At 30.0% G+C, this 15,212-nt stretch overlaps 2 protein-coding genes across 3 annotated transcripts; one reads left to right on the top strand and one right to left on the bottom strand.

The window, feature by feature from the left end:
• Window positions 1-398: 398 nt before the first annotated feature.
• On the bottom strand, window positions 399-14,094 carry LOC127072215 (lysophospholipid acyltransferase 6). Its single transcript, XM_051012476.1, has 11 exons — window positions 13,874-14,094; window positions 4,862-5,007; window positions 4,676-4,753; window positions 4,122-4,213; window positions 3,915-4,026; window positions 2,833-2,971; window positions 2,513-2,663; window positions 2,151-2,356; window positions 1,790-1,987; window positions 1,279-1,430; window positions 399-1,185 (listed from the first exon to the last, which is right to left on the bottom strand). The coding sequence occupies exons 1-11, from the start codon at window positions 13,946-13,948 to the stop codon at window positions 1,038-1,040; spliced, it is 1,497 nt and encodes a 498-aa protein (XP_050868433.1). The 5' UTR covers window positions 13,949-14,094; the 3' UTR covers window positions 399-1,037.
• On the top strand, window positions 6,278-9,448 carry LOC127072214 (uncharacterized). 2 transcript variants are annotated; one of them, XM_051012475.1, is made up of 4 exons: window positions 6,278-6,455; window positions 6,814-6,955; window positions 7,241-8,770; window positions 9,059-9,448. In XM_051012475.1, the coding sequence occupies exons 1-4, from the start codon at window positions 6,375-6,377 to the stop codon at window positions 9,169-9,171; spliced, it is 1,866 nt and encodes a 621-aa protein (XP_050868432.1). In that variant the 5' UTR covers window positions 6,278-6,374; the 3' UTR covers window positions 9,172-9,448. The 2 variants fall into 2 exon arrangements, with proteins under 2 accessions (XP_050868432.1, XP_050868431.1); XM_051012474.1 differs by having other exon boundaries at window positions 6,814-8,770.
• Window positions 14,095-15,212: the final 1,118 nt, after the last annotated feature.

Consider the following 15,212-nt stretch of genomic DNA (forward strand, 5'->3'; position numbering starts at 1 on the left):
AAATAATTTTAGTTCTTCGGCTCTGTGAGATAGGTAGAAAAAGAGAAAAAAAGAAACAATATCTGAAAACGATACATACAATTTTAACACTTAAATATTTTAATGTTAACGCATAATATTAAAAAAATATGTGTGTATGTGTATGTATATATATTATAATTTATAATATATATATATATATATATATATATATATATATATATTAATACATACATATATATATATATATATATATATATATATATATATATTTGTATTGATATACAAATACACGAATTTATAAATACAGGGTTATTGGTATAGTATAATGGATCGCAGGAATATCATGGAATAAACATCCGTGAGATGCGTGGAAAATATTAGGAGAATATGATAAATGAAAAAAAAAGACAACAGAATATATTAACACAAGTTATATAAAATCTGTAATATTTCCACCTGACAAAGATCCTTTATCCGCCATTAAAATATAGCTGCACAACTCTCTTCAAATTCATAACATCCACATATACAAAAATGTTCACTCATACGTAATTTATATTTGCGCTTGCATATATATATATATATATATATATATATATATATACATATACATATATACATGTATACATACATATATATATATATATGTATGTATATACAGATTATTTACAATGAAGCGTTCTGATTTCATAGTGAAAACATAAAAATTTAGGCGTTTCATTGTAAATACTTTGTATATATATTTATGTATATATAATTTGTGTGTGTTTATATATATATATATATATATATATATATATATAGCTATGTATATACATGTACGCACATATATATATATAAATATATAAATTTACGCATATATATATATATATATGTATATATATATATATAATTTGTCTGACTTTTTTTTATTACACATGCAATTATAGAATTTCTACCAGTTTATAACAATAAATATCGTACGTATGTATTAAAAACAGTAATAAAAAATATGTACGTGTGTATGTGTGTGTATGTCATTTTGTGGAATGACTGTTATGATACTTTCGTCATTCTCACATAGTTTTGTGTAAATTTCCATTACGAACGTTCGAAGAATCGGAAGAATTTTTCTCGGAAGTTCTCGTCTCTGGAAGACGTGGTAAACGAGGTAAAATGACTATAGCAGCCAATCCCAAGAAATGTGGTAACAGGTACATATACCTGTAAAACAAGAAAGAAAAAGTAAAACCATAAAAATTATATTTTGCAATTTCATTGAAGTATTATTAATCGATGAAATAATAAGTAACTTACAGGTACAATTTAATACTTGGTAGGAACTCTAACAGGACGAAACTGAATGATATGTAGGCTATAATGATTCGCGTTGCGAGAAAAGTCATTGCGTCATAAAATAATTTCAAGTTTTTCGAACCCAAAAAGTATGGCCTAGCATTACGTCGAACCTGAAATCAACAAAAAAAAAAATAAAAAAAAATAAAAAAAAAATTACAATAATTGAAAATATCTAATTAGAATTAAGTTATATAAAAAGGTAAAAAAAAATTAGTTGACGTGTCTAGGAATATAGGGTGGTCCATTTTTTTTTTGTCAGATTGAAAAACTAAAAGAAGTTAGAAAGCAAACAATCTGAAAAAATATTAGCCTCAAGAAAAGTCTCGGAAAAAGAATAATCGATTTTTGAAATCATCTAAGAACTCTTTTAATCCATCTCAAAAAAAAACTTACACATTCTATATATTTATTAATAATAAATAAATAAATAAATAAATAAATAAGTAAATAAATATATATATTAACTTACAATACGAGCCACTAACGTAAAGTAAGCTCCATTAGCAAAGGTAAGATAATAACCAGGATAAAATCCATGCCACAAAGCCGATAAGGCATACGTAAATATCATTCTTTGATGTTTCACTCTATCATAGACGATAGATCTCAGCCATCTATTGGTTCCCATGTTCCAATTAATTATACTGTCTCTCAAGCTGAACGAAGTCTACGAACGAATATCAAATAAGTTTAGACTTAGGAACATGGAAAAGACTTTTTTGTGTCTATAAAAATTACGATATTAATTATTAATTATAAAATTGTTACTATACATTCGTATGTATGTGTGTATGTATATGTGTATGTATATGCGTATGTGTGTGCATTACCTCGAAGCTAATAACATCGACATTGGCGAATTTATCCCAACGAGGTTCATTATTTTCTGTATATCCATTGAAACCAAGCCCCGAATTATTACAAATAGCGTCGGCGAAAATCCATGCGTGATAATATTTAAAACGAACCATCATAGTCGATACGTATATGTACCATAATTTGTATAATATTGTTGTCTCTTCTAAAAATTCGTTGTCTAAAACGAACAAACAAATAAACAATAAAAAATCAGAAATAAAACAATTACCAATGCACAATTCATTACGAATACACAAATATGTGAAATTTTTAAAGGAACTAATATATATATATGCGTGTATGTGTATGTATATATTTTAAATCTTATAATCACCTTTTACTCTTTGAATCGAGAACATCGAAAGGAAGGAAACGAAAAAAGCAGCACATATTAAACTGGCTATCACCTTCTTAACAATAATTTTTTTCAGAGATGGCTCCAACATAATCTCATTAACACTTTCTAAACTCTGACTGTTCTGATCCTGAAAATATAATATATCGTGTTAATAATTTTATCTCCTTAGGTTTTCCTTTTCTTTTTTTTTTATTTTTTCTTTTTTATTTCATTTCATTTCATTTCATTTGACTTCATTTCCTTTCATTTTTTTTTTTTTAACAAATTATATATTATTTAAAAGACAATGATCTTACTGTCAACGATTTAGTAGTATGTTTTAAATGATTCCCGTGTATAAAGTCGATAAAGTCACGATAAAATATTACTGGACCCGCCATTAGAGCTTGAAAGTGAAAGACATAACTGAAGTACTCCGTCACGGTTGGCATTGTACTAGAATAAAATAAAGAAGAGACGTGTGTATATGTATATTTATAAATATATATACGTGTGCGTATGCGAATGTGTATGTATTTTATTAATCCCTCTCTACCTATCTTTTACTTTGTATTTTCTACTTAATCCAAAAAACCTTTATTCCAAAAGTATAATTACAGAAAATGAAAAGTGTAATTAAAAAAAGAAAGAACGAAATATATATATATATATATATATATATATATATATATATATGAGAAAAGTATGACAGAAAAAAGAAAAAAAATCACTTCGTGCTAAGTCAAATGTAAGATAACTACAAATCATAAGTCAAACGTGCATACCAATACAATTATTGTAGAAGATCAAAACTATGAACAATGATCTTCCTCTCGTTTTAATTACATATTTTTATTATATATATTCGTATGTATGCGAAGGTATATATATAAAAAAATTAAAAAAAAAATAACAAAAAACAAAATATAAGCATTAACTACATTTGTATGAGGCCAAAATTGCCTATACATATATACAATATAAGTGTATATATGTATGTATGTATGTATGTATGTATGTATGTATATTTACGCATTCCATTCGACATTAATTACTAACGATCTAATATGAGAGCAAGAGCTTTAGCGTCATTCATATTTTGCGATAAAAGATCGTGTCACCTAAAACCTATAAACAAGAAAAAGAAAAAAAAAACAAAAAGAAAATCAAGTAAAAAGAAAGAAAAAAAATCAACTAAAAGCCAAGCTTGATATCATGCTCTTCTATATATACATATATATATATATATAAAACTATATATATATTATATATATATCACATAAATATGCGTGAAAGACTGGGATTTAAGTCTAACCAACGCGATGAAGCTCTTCCTCGTTTAGTTCCGCATCCTAAGTCTTTCTCGGACTCGGTTTAATTATAAAACGCGTGCACTCACTAGACGGCTTGATGTTGTTGTAATGGTGTTAATTCCTCCTTATTGCGGGCCAATCCATCATGTAAGCTATACGCTAGACTCGTTACTTTTTGTGTGATCACCATGAGAGGACCTAAAGTACGCCAATATGTTCCATTATTATCGACAAATTTTTATTGGTTTAATTATAAACCTAAATAAACATTGAATTGTCTTATCTAAACGTACCAGTAATGTCTAGAGTATACGTGCCATAACCATAGAGTTGTCTATGTACATGAATAGTAGACAAATATGTTAACGCAACGATAAGAACAGACCTAAAATATATATTCTCTATTAATCTGATAAACTTAATCAATTAAATTTTATTATCATAGAAAATATTTGTAGGATTTGTAAAAAATCATTCGTAATTTATTTTTATTATTTTATAATTATAAAAAAAGAAGTAGATCGCGCCTGTGACCAGGCAACCCTTTATACCATGTCGGTAATGTCGCTTGCGAGCGCCATCTATTAGTACGAAGCTTTTTTTAACCCTCGATAGTTAACCAGCAAAGATAAAAAAAAAGTTTCTTACTGATTAGATAGGTAGCGTTCGCAAGCAATATTATCGAAGAAGTATAAAATGTTGCTTATTCTCAGAGGCACAAAAACTGATACCTACATAAGCAATTATTCACTTGCTATTGTTATATATTTCATTGGAAAATTTTCAACATATGAAAAATTCTAGAATCGTATCTAAAAAGATCCTATATATGTATACACAATATTACCTATGCATACAAATTGGATTTTGTAATCTCATTGCAGCATAACAGGATAAAGAAAGACCCACCAAATGTATCGCCTGTCTAAAAAATATTAAGAACATTAAAAAAAATTTAATTGCCATCTTGAAAATTTTAATATATAATATATCGACACGATTATTTATATAATATAAATAAAATTTTCTTTACCTGCCGAAACAGAAGTATCCGAGTGCGAGACCAATGGTAAGACCAAAGTAATGTCTGGTAGCTGGCGTTACTACCTTATGACTAAGGGATGATCTCAATAATCCAGCCAGCATTAATGCAATAAATTGTGTTATGAGAAAATTAACCTGAAGAAAAAAATATATACATTAATATATATATATATATATATATATATATATATATATATATATATTATATAAATTTCCCTAATATAGGGAGTGTGTGTGTGTGTAAATGTGTGCGTGTGTTTTTTTACATTAATAAGATGAAACCATAAAAAAAAAGTAAGATAAAAAAATAGGAATACGATCAGCTGATTGCAATGGGGATTTATTAGATCTGTTGGTAATCAGCTGTTATCTGACATTACAGATAACTTGAAAAGTATACTGACGAAATATGAGAAATTACATGCATACGTAGCTGTCTTTAATGATAAGAAAAAATATAAAAACGAAAATACTTTGCTCGGTACTTCCCCTGTTTAGTGTTATCTTCAGTTTGGTAGTTATTATACTAGAAGAATACATCTTGTATAAATGGTAATTTTTAGACTCTAATCGTGACTATTGTTCTCTGTATAATGAAGAGCATAACAAATGAAACACAATTGGTCACACAGTCTTACGTTTAACAATGCATGTAATGATATGTCATTCTAATTATTTCTGTCTGACACCTTTATAAACGTTTGTTTGCTATTATTCACATTTGTTAATACGCAGTTTGTATGTGTGTGCGCGCTCGCGCACGCGTACCACGCAATATATACTATATATATATTATATGTGTGTGTCTAAACACACGCGCGCACACACACCACACAATTAACTATAGTTAATATTTATATAAGTAAAGGAGCTTTTATACGTATGCGTGTAATTTTTCTAACGAAAGATACCATTTGTGTAAATTAAACACACAACACACACACAGCAACACTCCCATATATATATACGCTATATTATTTAATAATTAAAACATTATATTATTATTAAGTTATATATTATTATTCAAGAAATATTATACATTTAAGAGAAACTACTTGTCAATTACTCACAAGAAATAACCATCAATTGAATAAAATGATCTTTGACTCGTTATACGATAAGATATTATTTCGCATATCATGAAATAATGATTTAATAAAATTAATTAATGAACTTGATGAACTATGATATGCGTAATTATATCGTCTTCCCGATTTATTGATTCAGTTTATCCAGTCACATTAATACTTTCTATCTAAGAATTACAAAACCGGGATGTACCAAACTTCCCAATATGGAACTTCCCGGGGATCCCTCGCGAATATGGCAAACAAAGCAAGAGGAAAACGTATGTATCCCTTATATATGATAGGAATTAGTATATAAGACGAACGCTTCGTCGACGATAACACAGAACACTCGACGACGTTACAAAGAAATTCTTCATCACATCTCTACTTTAACTTGGTGGTATACTATTAACTCTGGTCTCTTCGCTCGCTATGAAGTTCCTAATAATATTTTTGATCGCATCATCCGCGATTGCATACACAATTGCACAAAAGGATTTTGGTTCGAAACTGGTAAGTACTAATGAGAATAATAAATTTTTATACCCGATATAAATATTTTAATCTTTCTATAATGCTATATAACTATCTTTGCACACATTTCTATATATATATATTGATTTTCTAAATATGATTACATTTTGTTGCCATCAAATTCGATGTACAAGTGTAAAAATTTTCGAATATTTTGTGGAATATACTTTTTCTCAAGTTATACTTTATACTAGTATAACTATAGTAGTATAAAAAATGATACTACAACTTTTACATGATAAAAACTGAATTATAGAAAGAACAAATTACTTTGAATACCATAACATTTTTCGATAAAGAATTTATTGAAGTATCTAAATGAATTCTACTTTCATAGAATCATGATTCCCATCGTGAAAATGAACCTCAGGGATCAGTTGTCCTCCGAGGTGAAAAACCATTGAGCGGACCTGATCAACGTGCTACAATCAATCTAGATTTACAACGAAAACTGAACGAACACACGAATGTATACGGAGGTGGTCACTACATGCAAGATCGAATAAGGCCGCACGCTGGGATTGTTTACGAACGCGAATTTAGAAATGGTTTTATCAATGGAAGAGGTCAAGTTCAGCCAGGTGCTAGAGGACGATTGGAACCTTCCTTTGGAATAAATGGTGGCTTCAGATTTCGTCGCGAAGCCGATCCACAGGGATCAGTTGTCCTCCGAGGTGAAAAACCATTGAGCGGGCCTGATCAACGTGCTACAATCAATCTAGAATTACAGCGAAAACTGAACGAACATACCAGTGTATACGGAGGTGGTCATTACATGCAAGGAGATCGAGTAAGACCGCACGCTGGAGTTGTTTACGAACGCGAATTTGGAAATGGTTTTATCAATGGACGAGGTCAAGTTCAGCCAGGTGCTAGAGGACGATTGGAACCTTCCTTTGGAATAAATGGTGGCTTCAGATTTCGTCGCGAAGCCGATCCACAGGGATCAGTTGTCCTCCGAGGTGAAAAACCATTGAGCGGGCCTGATCAACGTGCTACAATCAATCTAGAGTTACAGCGAAAACTGAACGAACATACCAGTGTATACGGAGGTGGTCATTACATGCAAGGAGATCGAGTAAGACCGCACGCTGGAGTTGTTTACGAACGCGAATTTGGAAATGGTTTTATCAATGGACGAGGTCAAGTTCAGCCAGGTGCTAGAGGACGATTGGAACCTTCCTTTGGAATAAATGGTGGCTTCAGATTTCGTCGCGAAGCCGATCCACAGGGATCAGTTGTCCTCCGAGGTGAAAAACCATTGAGCGGGCCTGATCAACGTGCTACAATCAATCTAGAGTTACAGCGAAAACTGAACGAACATACCAGTGTATACGGAGGTGGTCATTACATGCAAGGAGATCGAGTAAGACCGCACGCTGGAGTTGTTTACGAACGCGAATTTGGAAATGGTTTTATCAATGGACGAGGTCAAGTTCAACCAGGTGCTAGAGGACGATTGGAACCTTCCTTTGGAATAAATGGTGGCTTCAGATTTCGTCGCGAAGCCGATCCACAGGGATCAGTTGTCCTCCGAGGTGAAAAACCATTGAGCGGGCCTGATCAACGTGCTACAATCAATCTAGAGTTACAGCGAAAACTGAACGAACATACCAGTGTATACGGAGGTGGTCATTACATGCAAGGAGATCGAGTAAGACCGCACGCTGGAGTTGTTTACGAACGCGAATTTGGAAATGGTTTTATCAATGGACGAGGTCAAGTTCAGCCAGGTGCTAGAGGACGATTGGAACCTTCCTTTGGAATAAATGGTGGCTTCAGATTTCGTCGCGAAGCCGATCCACAGGGATCAGTTGTCCTCCGAGGTGAAAAACCATTGAGCGGGCCTGATCAACGTGCTACAATCAATCTAGAGTTACAGCGAAAACTGAACGAACATACCAGTGTATACGGAGGTGGTCATTACATGCAAGGAGATCGAGTAAGACCGCACGCTGGAGTTGTTTACGAACGCGAATTTGGAAATGGTTTTATCAATGGACGAGGTCAAGTTCAACCAGGTGCTAGAGGACGATTGGAACCTTCCTTTGGAATAAATGGTGGCTTCAGATTTCGTCGCGAAGCCGATCCACAGGGATCAGTTGTCCTCCGAGGTGAAAAACCATTGAGCGGGCCTGATCAACGTGCTACAATCAATCTAGAGTTACAGCGAAAACTGAACGAACATACCAGTGTATACGGAGGTGGTCATTACATGCAAGGAGATCGAGTAAGACCGCACGCTGGAGTTGTTTACGAACGCGAATTTGGAAATGGTTTTATCAATGGACGAGGTCAAGTTCAGCCAGGTGCTAGAGGACGATTGGAACCTTCCTTTGGAATAAATGGTGGCTTCAGATTTCGTCGCGAAGCCGATCCACAGGGATCAGTTGTCCTCCGAGGTGAAAAACCATTGAGCGGGCCTGATCAACGTGCTACAATCAATCTAGAGTTACAGCGAAAACTGAACGAACATACCAGTGTATACGGAGGTGGTCATTACATGCAAGGAGATCGAGTAAGACCGCACGCCGGAGTTGTTTACGAACGCGAATTTAGAAATGGTTTTATCAATGGACGAGGTCAAGTTCAACCAGGTGCTAGAGGACGATTGGAACCTTCCTTTGGAATAAATGGTGGCTTCAGATTTAAACGAGATGCCGAAGAAGAAGAAATACAAGAGTCAGAAGAATAGTATGTGTGTGTGTGTGTGTGTGTGTGTGTGTGTATATATATATGTGAATATATATATATATATATATATATATATTCGCAGAAGTTTTTGTTTACGTCCGCGCGAATGGTTTAAATGATATATTATCTTGAAAATGAAAGACTCGTGTAATTTATTATGCAAACGAAAGCTGTGTTGAATATATGATCATAGTACATTCATATCTCCTATTTAAATAACATGTATTTAAATATTAATTTATACATTTTTCAAAATAAAATATTTCTGTTGAGACGAAGCATTGAACTCTTTTAAACATTTGTACCGATTAAAAACATTCCTACAGAAAATCTTAAGCATAGAAATATGACATTATTGACATAGACTGTACATCCAACGGTACTACTTCGGAATATACAGACGGTGTGCTGCTTTGAACACGTTAGACGAAGCTGAGGCCATTGATCTCTGTTGACGATCATACCAGTTGGTTCGTTCGTCGTTCATCGTTCGTTCATTCGTTCGTTCGTTCGTTCGTTGGTTCATACAATGTCAATTTGTAAATGATCTGTTACGTGATACACACGTGTGAACAAAAAAGAAAAAAAAAGTAGACATCTAACAATACCTACATATATTTTCATATTTGAAATGAAACAAAAAAAAATAATTAAAAAAAGATAATAGAATGACGTAAAATATAAATTCTATTATATAAAGAGTTACATATAAAGAATTATATATATATATTTATGTATATATATTTATAGTTATATTTATATTTATATATAACATTTACTCGAATTATCAGCTCATTTAAGGTTTATATTTACTACGTGATGATTTTCTATAAAGTTTTCTTAGAATAAAGGTCAACTTCTCTCTACACCATTAAAACCATTGTTTCTAAAACAGCATCTGAAAGACATCATTTTGTGGCTGACAGCTTAACGACGAAAGAAAATATTTCTTTAAAAACGAGATTAGAAAATAGAAACTTGAGATAGCTATATATAGGAAAGAATTTTCAATATATCTTCAAATACTAAAGATTATACTCTAATCTCTTTCAAAACTACATATTTCTATCTTTTCTATTCCAATCTATATGTATACCATATTTAATATTCTTAAATTCTTTACATTCCGTATATTTTTCTTTTTCTGTCTTTTTATTAAGAATAATAAATTCAAATAATATTTAATATTATTAAGTATTATTGTACATAAATTGTTTTTTTAGTTTATTACAATATAATCTATTATATTATTATATTTCATATTTAACAAATACTTTTGGGGAAAAAAAAATAACAGAAATAATCTAACAATTGTTTTAAAAAATCATTTATTATTTTTATTATTCGTATATGTTAATAAGTTGTATATGAAAAATTTATGAAACTAACTATGTAGATATATTACCCAAAATTATTCATTTTTATTAACATGATTAAAAACAAACAATATTGTTAATAATGTTGATAGTTTTTCATTTAAAGAATTAATATTTAGAATAATAAAAATACAAAAACCGTGGGTGCTGAACAGTAAAACATATTGCATAACATTTCTTATTACGTATTCAATTAAGTATGTATATATATATACAAATAGAATATATTAAGGTATATAGATGACGTTAAATGTAACAAGAAATGACAAATCATGTTAACCTTTGAAACCATCTATATATTTATTATATCATAAGACTCAAAATCATTAGAAGATACATAACCTTCTTTATTTTAGTGAATATTAATTATTTAACTTTTTTTCAATATATAAAAATAAATGAACAAAATAAAAAATAAAAAAAAGGAACTTAATTTTCTAATCGGAAAATAGAAAAGTTTTACAGAAAAGAAAAAGCATTAACAAAGGTGATAAAAAAAGTTTTATCTAATACTAATTTTTATTTTCATAACTGCGGTTAATTAGAACATTTAACAATTTCAAGTTAATTTTATTTTCTCTTTTTTTTTTTTCATTTGCAACCTTCCTATAAAGATTACGAAGAATAGTAATACTAATTATTATTATCATCATTATTATTTTTATTATTATTATTAACATTATTATTATCATTATCATCATTATCATCATCACTGTTATTGTATATCATTGTCTTATTTATTTCCGTTTGACAAGTACTGGAAAATCAATGTTTAATATAATCTATAAATTATAATTTTACGAATCGTAAATAAATTCCAAAGTTCCTACGGCTATCTATTTAAACTGCTTACGTGTCGTAAGTTTATTATTAGAAACTGGTAATGCTTAGACGTATCTTTCGATGGGAACAGCATTGATCGATGGGAAAAAAAACATTAAAAAACGTTCGATGATAAGAGCAATAAAAAATATAAAATTAAAAAGAAAAACGAAAGAAAAAAAAAAGTCGAAGAAAAAATATACCATTTTTATCTATACAAGATATCTAAATATATGTATCATCGTGTCCTTCTAAATAAAGCATGAGAAACCGACCGGATATAATTTGAAACGGATGTTATTTAAAAAAGAAAAAAAAAGAAAGGAAAAAAAAGAAAAAGAAAGAAAGAGAAAGAAAGGCAGAAAAAAATTTATTTTGTAATACGCATTACACGCGAACGCATGACTCGCAGAATAATATCAGCTGATCGATGAACTCTTCGTGTTTCCTGCTCACTTTCGTTCCGAGAAGAATGTTGTCGTGAATGAAATCTCGTGAATCAACAAAGATATGCTACTAAAAATAGAACAGTAGTATAGGGTCCACGTGTTTAGTCTCCTCGTTTTGCCGTTTCCGGATTAAAGGATTAAAAAAAAAAAGGAAAGAAAAAAAAACAAAAGGACACCGCCTGTTGCATGTTACGTAGTAAGTTATATACACGATTATATACATATATTTACAAGATGGGTATACGTGTATGTGTGTGTGTGTGTGTGCGAGTGTGTACAATAAAAATTCCTAAGTGATTATACAAACAAATTAAGTATTCTACTTTGATAAATTTTTTAGACTAACTTTTCGTTGTCTCACCTTGTGAAAAAATACTTAATAATTTTTAGTTCACTGTACGTGTGTGTGTGTGTGGTGCACGTGTACAGTACTTAATCACGAGTATGTCATTTTAAGAATTTATATACGAAAGATTCCATTATTACAGAATATTTATTAGGTTATAATTAATTAATTATTCATAAAAGATAAAATTCGTGAAAAGTAATCATTTATGTAATTAGAATACATAGTCTATTACTTTTCTCACATATACTCTCAAATAGATATTGAATTATTGAAGGAATTAATCATTTCCACGTAAACATAAGAATTTATCGTTTAAATCATATTTAAGAGTTTTGATAATAATCGCACGATATCCATTAATCCTCTATATTTCAAACTGTGTGTGTATATTCTATAAATTTTCTTTAACTTTTTTGTCATAATATATTTTTATATTTGTTTTTTTATATATATTAATATTAGCTGTAATAAGTTATACTTGTCAATATAGTGAGGTTATATTATAAGTTTTAGGTTATATATATATATATATATATATATATATATATATATTTTTTCTTTATAGGCCCAACCAATCATATCAACTTGTGATTGATTTATAATTAATCTCAAATACATTATATATTTGTTTGAAGAACTTTATAGAAATTGTCAATATTTGGAAAATCTGTGTAAACTTACACGCACACACATACACACATTAAATAAAATCGAATACGACTGTTCGCGATATTTTTCTTGACAAAAATTATACGTTATACAAATTCAAACAAATTATCTGAACAATCCAATAAATTATCGTAAATAATAGAAAGAATAAAAAGAAAAAAAGAAGGAAACATAATATTAAATAAGTTTAATACATATAGTAAGAAAGGTAATGTACACACACGTTTAGATAGATAAAAATTGTAATGGCCAATTGACGATCGCCAAATAAGTTGAAAGATTAAATCCGCCTCTCTTTCCATTGCGACTAATAGCAGACATTTGAAATTGCACCTTAATAATATATACACATATATGTAACTCTCCCTTGTAACATTGTAAGAAAATAAACGTTCACTGTTTACTTTCATTATAAGAAAAGATAAAAATTTTCTCCCACACGTGTTGCTTTAGTTAGAAATGGAGAGAAGATACATTGTGAAGTTATCGACATAAAAAATACGTAAACACTTTCGATAATCGAAAAGGAGTTTATATGGCCATTAGATTTCGTCGAAAAAATTAATCACGAAAAAAAAGAAAATAAAAAAAAATATACCGGCTACAAATAAGTTTTCCTCTTCGACAATATGTACGTAACATGAGAGAAACGATCTTAACCTCTGATGATGAAAGAATTTCTTTGAGAACGATCTGACGCACTTAAAATGTAATAATTCATTTGAAATTTATACAAACAACGATATTTCTTATTCTTATTTAAAGCGATAAAGAGAGGGAGGGAAAAAGAGAGAGGGAGGGAAAGAGAGAGAGAGAGAGAGAGAGAGAGAGAGAGAGAGAGAGAGAGAGAGAGAGAGAGAGAGAAGGGACGATCGATGCAGCCTCGCGAGGTCCATGTACAGTCAACAGGCGATAGAAGAAGTGGCTCGAGCATCATGGAAATATAATGCGAGTAGAAAAACAAGAAAATAAGAAAATAATAATAAAAAAATCACTTCGAAAAGGAAGATGAATAAAAACGTTGCGATCTCTCCTTACCTGATCAATCGGCAGACCGACGATGTTTCCGAACCAAGAGAAAGTTTTAAAACCATCATAATAATCCATAGCCATTGTCAAGGGCAATAAATAAAAAAAAAAAAAGAGAAAATTCCCGGGACAACAAACGCCCGGCACGCACTATATCACTATAACTCTGGTTCTCCTCCCTTCTCTCTTCAGTGCTTCTTCGTGCTTCTCTCGCGCGGTACTGAGACACAGTCTCCGCGAGCCCGCATCTTTCGGTTAAACTCGGCAAAGATCGTCAATTTCTCTCGGTCGGATTCGGCCGTTCGCATCATGCGTAACTTCAACGAGTTCCTATTGGTCCTTCTATATCGCGCGTTACAACGTGACTTTTAAAATATTAAATATTTCAGTTATACGTTACCCTACATCATATATATCACGTAGTTATCTTTGAAGAAAAATTTTCATTGAGAAATTTCATATTGAATGATAAGAAATTATGAAAGCTAAAAATAATTATAATTGATTCTATAATTATATAATATATAAAAATAATTATATAATATATAAATATTTATTTATATAATTAATTAGGATTTAAATGTAATAACCACGATATATATATATATATATATCTGTAATAAAAATATATTTGATAAATAATAAATTTTCAAATATTTAAATTTTTCTTTGAGAGAAAGAAAGTTCCTCTTTAAAAACGATTCATTATATATTATAATAGTTATTACAATAGTTAGTTGTAGTTATTTTTTACTCCGTGTTATAGTTATTCTTATATTCAGATGATGCAATATCACTTCATACACGTATCTCTGATGAAGGCATTGTGACTCATAAAGTAGTTGAACGTAAGCTACATCACTTTCTGTCGAGAATATAATATTGTTCGTTCAAGGTCAAATTACGTTAGTTTCAACGATGAAATTTATTAATCTTTTATCGAATATTGTATAAAAAATTAATTATTATTTATATGAAAGATTAATTTTACAAAAGCATTGATTGTTTAAATATTATTATTTATATTTAATTAATTTTATCATAAAATTTTTCATCCAGTAATCTCGATTATATAAAAAATTACTAGTAATAATCGTATATATCAGTAGTTATTGGAACAAGAGATATATAACATTAAGACGTAATAACATGACTCCTACGATATTTAAAGCCAATCGTATGCATATATAATCGTTGTATACTGTATTTAGCGAATTCATGCATATAAATTATCATGCACATTAATTCAAGAACACCAATTTTTTTAATTTATTCATGACTACTTATTTTTTATCAATATATATTTTTTTAATATACATAGATCAGCACATTAAGATATATTTTACCA

Source organism: Vespula vulgaris, chromosome 24, assembly GCF_905475345.1.
Source record: "Vespula vulgaris chromosome 24, iyVesVulg1.1, whole genome shotgun sequence".
NCBI classification, from domain to species: Eukaryota; Metazoa; Arthropoda; class Insecta; order Hymenoptera; family Vespidae; genus Vespula; species Vespula vulgaris.

What these genes read in the sequence shown, in the direction of transcription:
- LOC127072215 (XM_051012476.1), bottom strand. Translation starts at nt 13,948, where the DNA reads ATGGCTATGGATTATTATGATGGTTTTAAAACTTTCTCTTGGTTCGGA. An exon ending in GTATACTCTAGACATTACTG is followed by an intron (nt 4,027 to 4,121) that starts GTACGTTTAGAT and finishes GGCGTACTTTAG; the next exon opens with GTCCTCTCATGGTGATCACA. An exon ending in CAACAACATCAAGCCGTCTA is followed by an intron (nt 2,972 to 3,914) that starts GTGAGTGCACGC and finishes ATTTTATTCTAG; the next exon opens with TACAATGCCAACCGTGACGG.
- LOC127072214 (XM_051012474.1), top strand. Translation starts at nt 6,375, where the DNA reads ATGAAGTTCCTAATAATATTTTTGATCGCATCATCCGCGATTGCATAC. An exon ending in AGGATTTTGGTTCGAAACTG is followed by an intron (nt 6,456 to 6,813) that starts GTAAGTACTAAT and finishes CTACTTTCATAG; the next exon opens with AATCATGATTCCCATCGTGA. An exon ending in TGGTTTTATCAATGGACGAG is followed by an intron (nt 8,771 to 9,058) that starts GTCAAGTTCAGC and finishes TCAATGGACGAG; the next exon opens with GTCAAGTTCAACCAGGTGCT.